Source organism: Schistosoma mansoni, chromosome W, assembly GCF_000237925.1.
Source record: "Schistosoma mansoni strain Puerto Rico chromosome W, complete genome".
Taxonomy (NCBI): domain Eukaryota; kingdom Metazoa; phylum Platyhelminthes; class Trematoda; order Strigeidida; family Schistosomatidae; genus Schistosoma; species Schistosoma mansoni.
The window spans coordinates 56,024,697-56,026,672 of NC_031502.1; the positions used below are offsets into that span (position 1 = coordinate 56,024,697).

A 1,976-nucleotide genomic window follows, 5' to 3' on the forward strand; every position below is an offset into this window, starting at 1 on the left:
TAGGACGAAACGGCTGAGGAGTCCCTTAATAGGACGAAACGGCTGTCCAAGGCTTCCAGGTTTTCCTTGGTGGTCTAGCTTCAATTGACTAAAATCTCCACACAAACCCCATTCTGAAAATCTCCACACAAACCCCATTCTGAAAAATTCAATTGACAATAAATGAAGAACAAAGAACTACTACAGAAAAACATTGTACAATATTCCAAACGACATATATATATATCCATAATATTGAAAGTAACATACCTTTGTATTTGGTATCATTTCAATTAAAACAATAATTGGAGGTAAAATTAAAGAACTTAATGTATTGACATTTTCCAAATGATCAATATCAGTATTCATTGAGAATTTGGCTTGGATAACTTTATTAATAAATGATATACTAAGTTCATTAAAATGTTTTTTTGAATCGTAAATTGAATTTTCAACTATCATTAATGAATGATAAAATATATTTTGATTAAAATTAATTATCATTGGTGGATTTAACCAATTTGAATGGGAAATTAAAATAAGATAAGCTAATAATTCCCAATATGATTTGATTTCTTCAAAAATCTATGAAAATAGAAGGAGATAAGATGAATATAATCATGATGATGAGGAGGAGGATTAGGTTGCTGTTGTTGTTTACGAAACTGAGAGGACGAAAAGCGAATGCACAGCGCTTTAACCAGGTCGGTGGATATATGTAAGGATGGCTCGTTGGTAAATTCCAGGAAGCCTAGAAAGAGCCGAAGATATTCCATCCAATCACTGCTAAGGGAATATTCTAGAATATCGACGTGTAGCTTCCCTATTGGATGGATAAGAATGACCCCCTATGTGTCTATTGGCTGTCCGAAATGATGATTTACTTTCAGCCAAAAAACTATAAATACATGAGGTTTTTGTACTATATTTTGACACTGTTTTGGGGAATAAAATTCCTAATTACTAGTCTTTCGTCTTCTCTCTTGCGACGTTGCGGGTTCGATCGTTCAATTAGTCTAGTAGTACGCGGCATAGTAAGAATCAAAGCTCTAGATATAACAATATAGAACATCCACCTAGGGGAGTTGGAAAACCCTGATTACAAACCAATGGTGCACATGGACTCCAGTATCATGAAAGAACAAATGGCGTATGAACCAATTATTAGTCACCAACTACCATGGGAATGCATCTCCTCACGATGCTCCACTGCCTTGTGGATCAGATCTTTAAGTCGAAGGCTTCTGGTGTGGACCCCTAAGAAAACCACTTACTTCGGTTTCGGCACCCGGTCAGTATCACAGCCCTCAAACAAATCAAATGAGATTTGTGTGGCGCATATGTGTCTGGTACCCCATGGTACCAAAATTTATGTTTTTAAATAATAATATTAATGACTAGTAGTAGAATCCAGAAAGACGAGATTTTTCAATATGCAAACCATCAACTGAGTACACCTATATCTCGATGTTATTGTTTTCATAGGGTTTCAAGGCCAATACCACTCCTTTTTAAAATGTTGATACATTATTTAATAAACCATTAAGTTCAGATAACTATATCGAGACAAACCGCGCAGGGTACACATTTGCTAACAAAGACTGATCATAACTTAACCGTAATTACGTGTTATTATAAAAAGCTTAAAAATTAATAGAATCCAGAATACTGAAAAATGTTAAATGCAGTTGTTGGGATATTTCCCTTTTTTTTATTTACCCTCAGGAAGAAAAAGATAAGTATCTTGGAATTCATAAACCCTAAATACGATGGATAGAAAGCTAGTTGTAGCAGATAATCTGGTAGGAAACTCTAGTGATTGAATATTACTTACTTACTTACGCCTGTTAACCCCCTTAGAGGAGCATAGGCCGCACACCAGCATTCTCCATACAACACTGTTCTCACCAATCCTTTCCAGTTCCCATTCATCCTTTTCATATCTGCTTCTATTTCCCGACGTAATGGGTTCTTTGGCCTTACGCTTTTCCGCTTTC

At 35.6% G+C, this 1,976-nt stretch overlaps 1 protein-coding gene across 1 annotated transcript in view; it reads right to left on the bottom strand.

The window, feature by feature from the left end:
• Nucleotides 1-348, bottom strand: part of Smp_162930 (beige/beach protein-related) — a gene marked incomplete at both ends in the record, with an annotated part of 105,860 nt that extends 105,512 nt beyond the window's left edge. Inside the window, one exon of the mRNA XM_018790235.1 lies at nt 250-348. Coding sequence (XP_018655598.1) covers nt 250-348 — 99 coding nt within the window. The remainder of the gene's footprint in view (nt 1-249) is intronic.
• Nucleotides 349-1,976: the final 1,628 nt, after the last annotated feature.